General features: G+C 36.8%; 1 protein-coding gene across 1 annotated transcript; it reads right to left on the bottom strand.

Annotated features, from left to right (window-relative positions):
* Positions 1-478: 478 nt before the first annotated feature.
* Positions 479-1060, bottom strand: LOC133832768 (uncharacterized). The gene has a single exon (XM_062263070.1). The coding sequence runs from the start codon at positions 1058-1060 to the stop codon at positions 479-481; it is 582 nt and encodes a 193-aa protein (XP_062119054.1).
* Between the last annotated feature and the right edge of the window lie 282 nt (positions 1061-1342).

Raw genomic sequence — 1342 nt, 5'->3', positions numbered from 1 at the left:
AACCATAGTTGTCTTTTATTTAAATATATGTATCTTATTTTTGAATGTATGAAGAAACTATGTCAGCTTCATCTCATTAAATGGTATTGAATGACTTCGTTTATTTCATCTTAATAGTGGAATAAATCTTTGCCACTTTTATCTTATTAAGTTATGTGTGAATTAGGTGTGAATTAAATGTGAACCAGGTGTCAAATATGTGTGAACCACGTGTAAAATATGTGTGAATCAGGTGTAAACTATGTGTGAATTAGGTGTGAATTAAATGTGAACCAGGTGTCAAATATGTGTGAACCACGTGTAAAATATGTGTGAATCAGGTGTAAACTATGTGTGAATTATGTGTGATTTACGTGCATGTATAAATTAGGTGTGTCCGAAACAACAAACTTTAACACAAAAAGTTGTATTACTGAACCAATCTAAAAATTCAAATTTCGCAATTGAAGAGTACAAAGTAAAAAAATCAAAGTACAAATTAAGCATGTCTAGATGGCAGGGGACAAACAGTGGTGCACGTCACTCGATTGTGGCCCAAGACACCACATCTACTACATCTATGTTGTTTGCTATTCTTCTCACCCTTTGATAAACGTCGTTTCTTCTTTGGACGACAAGCCTTTTGCTTCACTAAAGGAGGAGCTATCATCATACTTCCTATGTCATTTAGTATCACCCAAGATTCTTCATTACCCAGCGTATATACAAATCCACCATAAGATGACAGCCACGCTTCAATTGTGTAGAATCTGGAGCATAAAGTATATGGACTAATGCCACGATCTCGAGCACCAGCTAGAGCGTGTTCACAAGGAAGACCTGTCAAATCAAATATTCTACAACTACATTTTTTCCTCCTCAGGTCGACATCTTCATCAAGATCACCGTACAATACTGTTATTTCATACTGACTAGACAGAAAAGGGAATGAGGCAGTGAACTTGTCTGCTAACTTTTGCAAATCAGCTTCCACTTTTGTGGCAAGAGGACTTGTAGCCGCTGATGCTGCAGTTCGACGCTCGACAAGACTATTGTAAGTGATAGTCTTTGGCACATTCATACCCTTGCTTTGTTTCGCACTAAATGACCAACCTTCTTGCAAAACTTGTTCCCACGATCCATTATATAACACCACAATATTTATATGTGTTTGACCTGTATAACATATGACAAAAGGTTCGGAACCCAAAGGTTATTAGGTAAAACTAGCCAAAAGAAATAAGAAATAAACGTGTGAAGCAAGCATGTGTCAAGCAAGTGTGAAACGTGTGTGAACTGTGTGTGAAGCATGCATGTGTGAACAATATGTAAACCATATGTGAATCATGTGTGAAGTATGTGC

Source organism: Humulus lupulus, chromosome 4, assembly GCF_963169125.1.
Source record: "Humulus lupulus chromosome 4, drHumLupu1.1, whole genome shotgun sequence".
NCBI classification, from domain to species: domain Eukaryota; kingdom Viridiplantae; phylum Streptophyta; class Magnoliopsida; order Rosales; family Cannabaceae; genus Humulus; species Humulus lupulus.
Note: the sequence above shows the minus strand (reverse complement) of the source record. Positions and strands in the feature narration are given on the sequence as shown.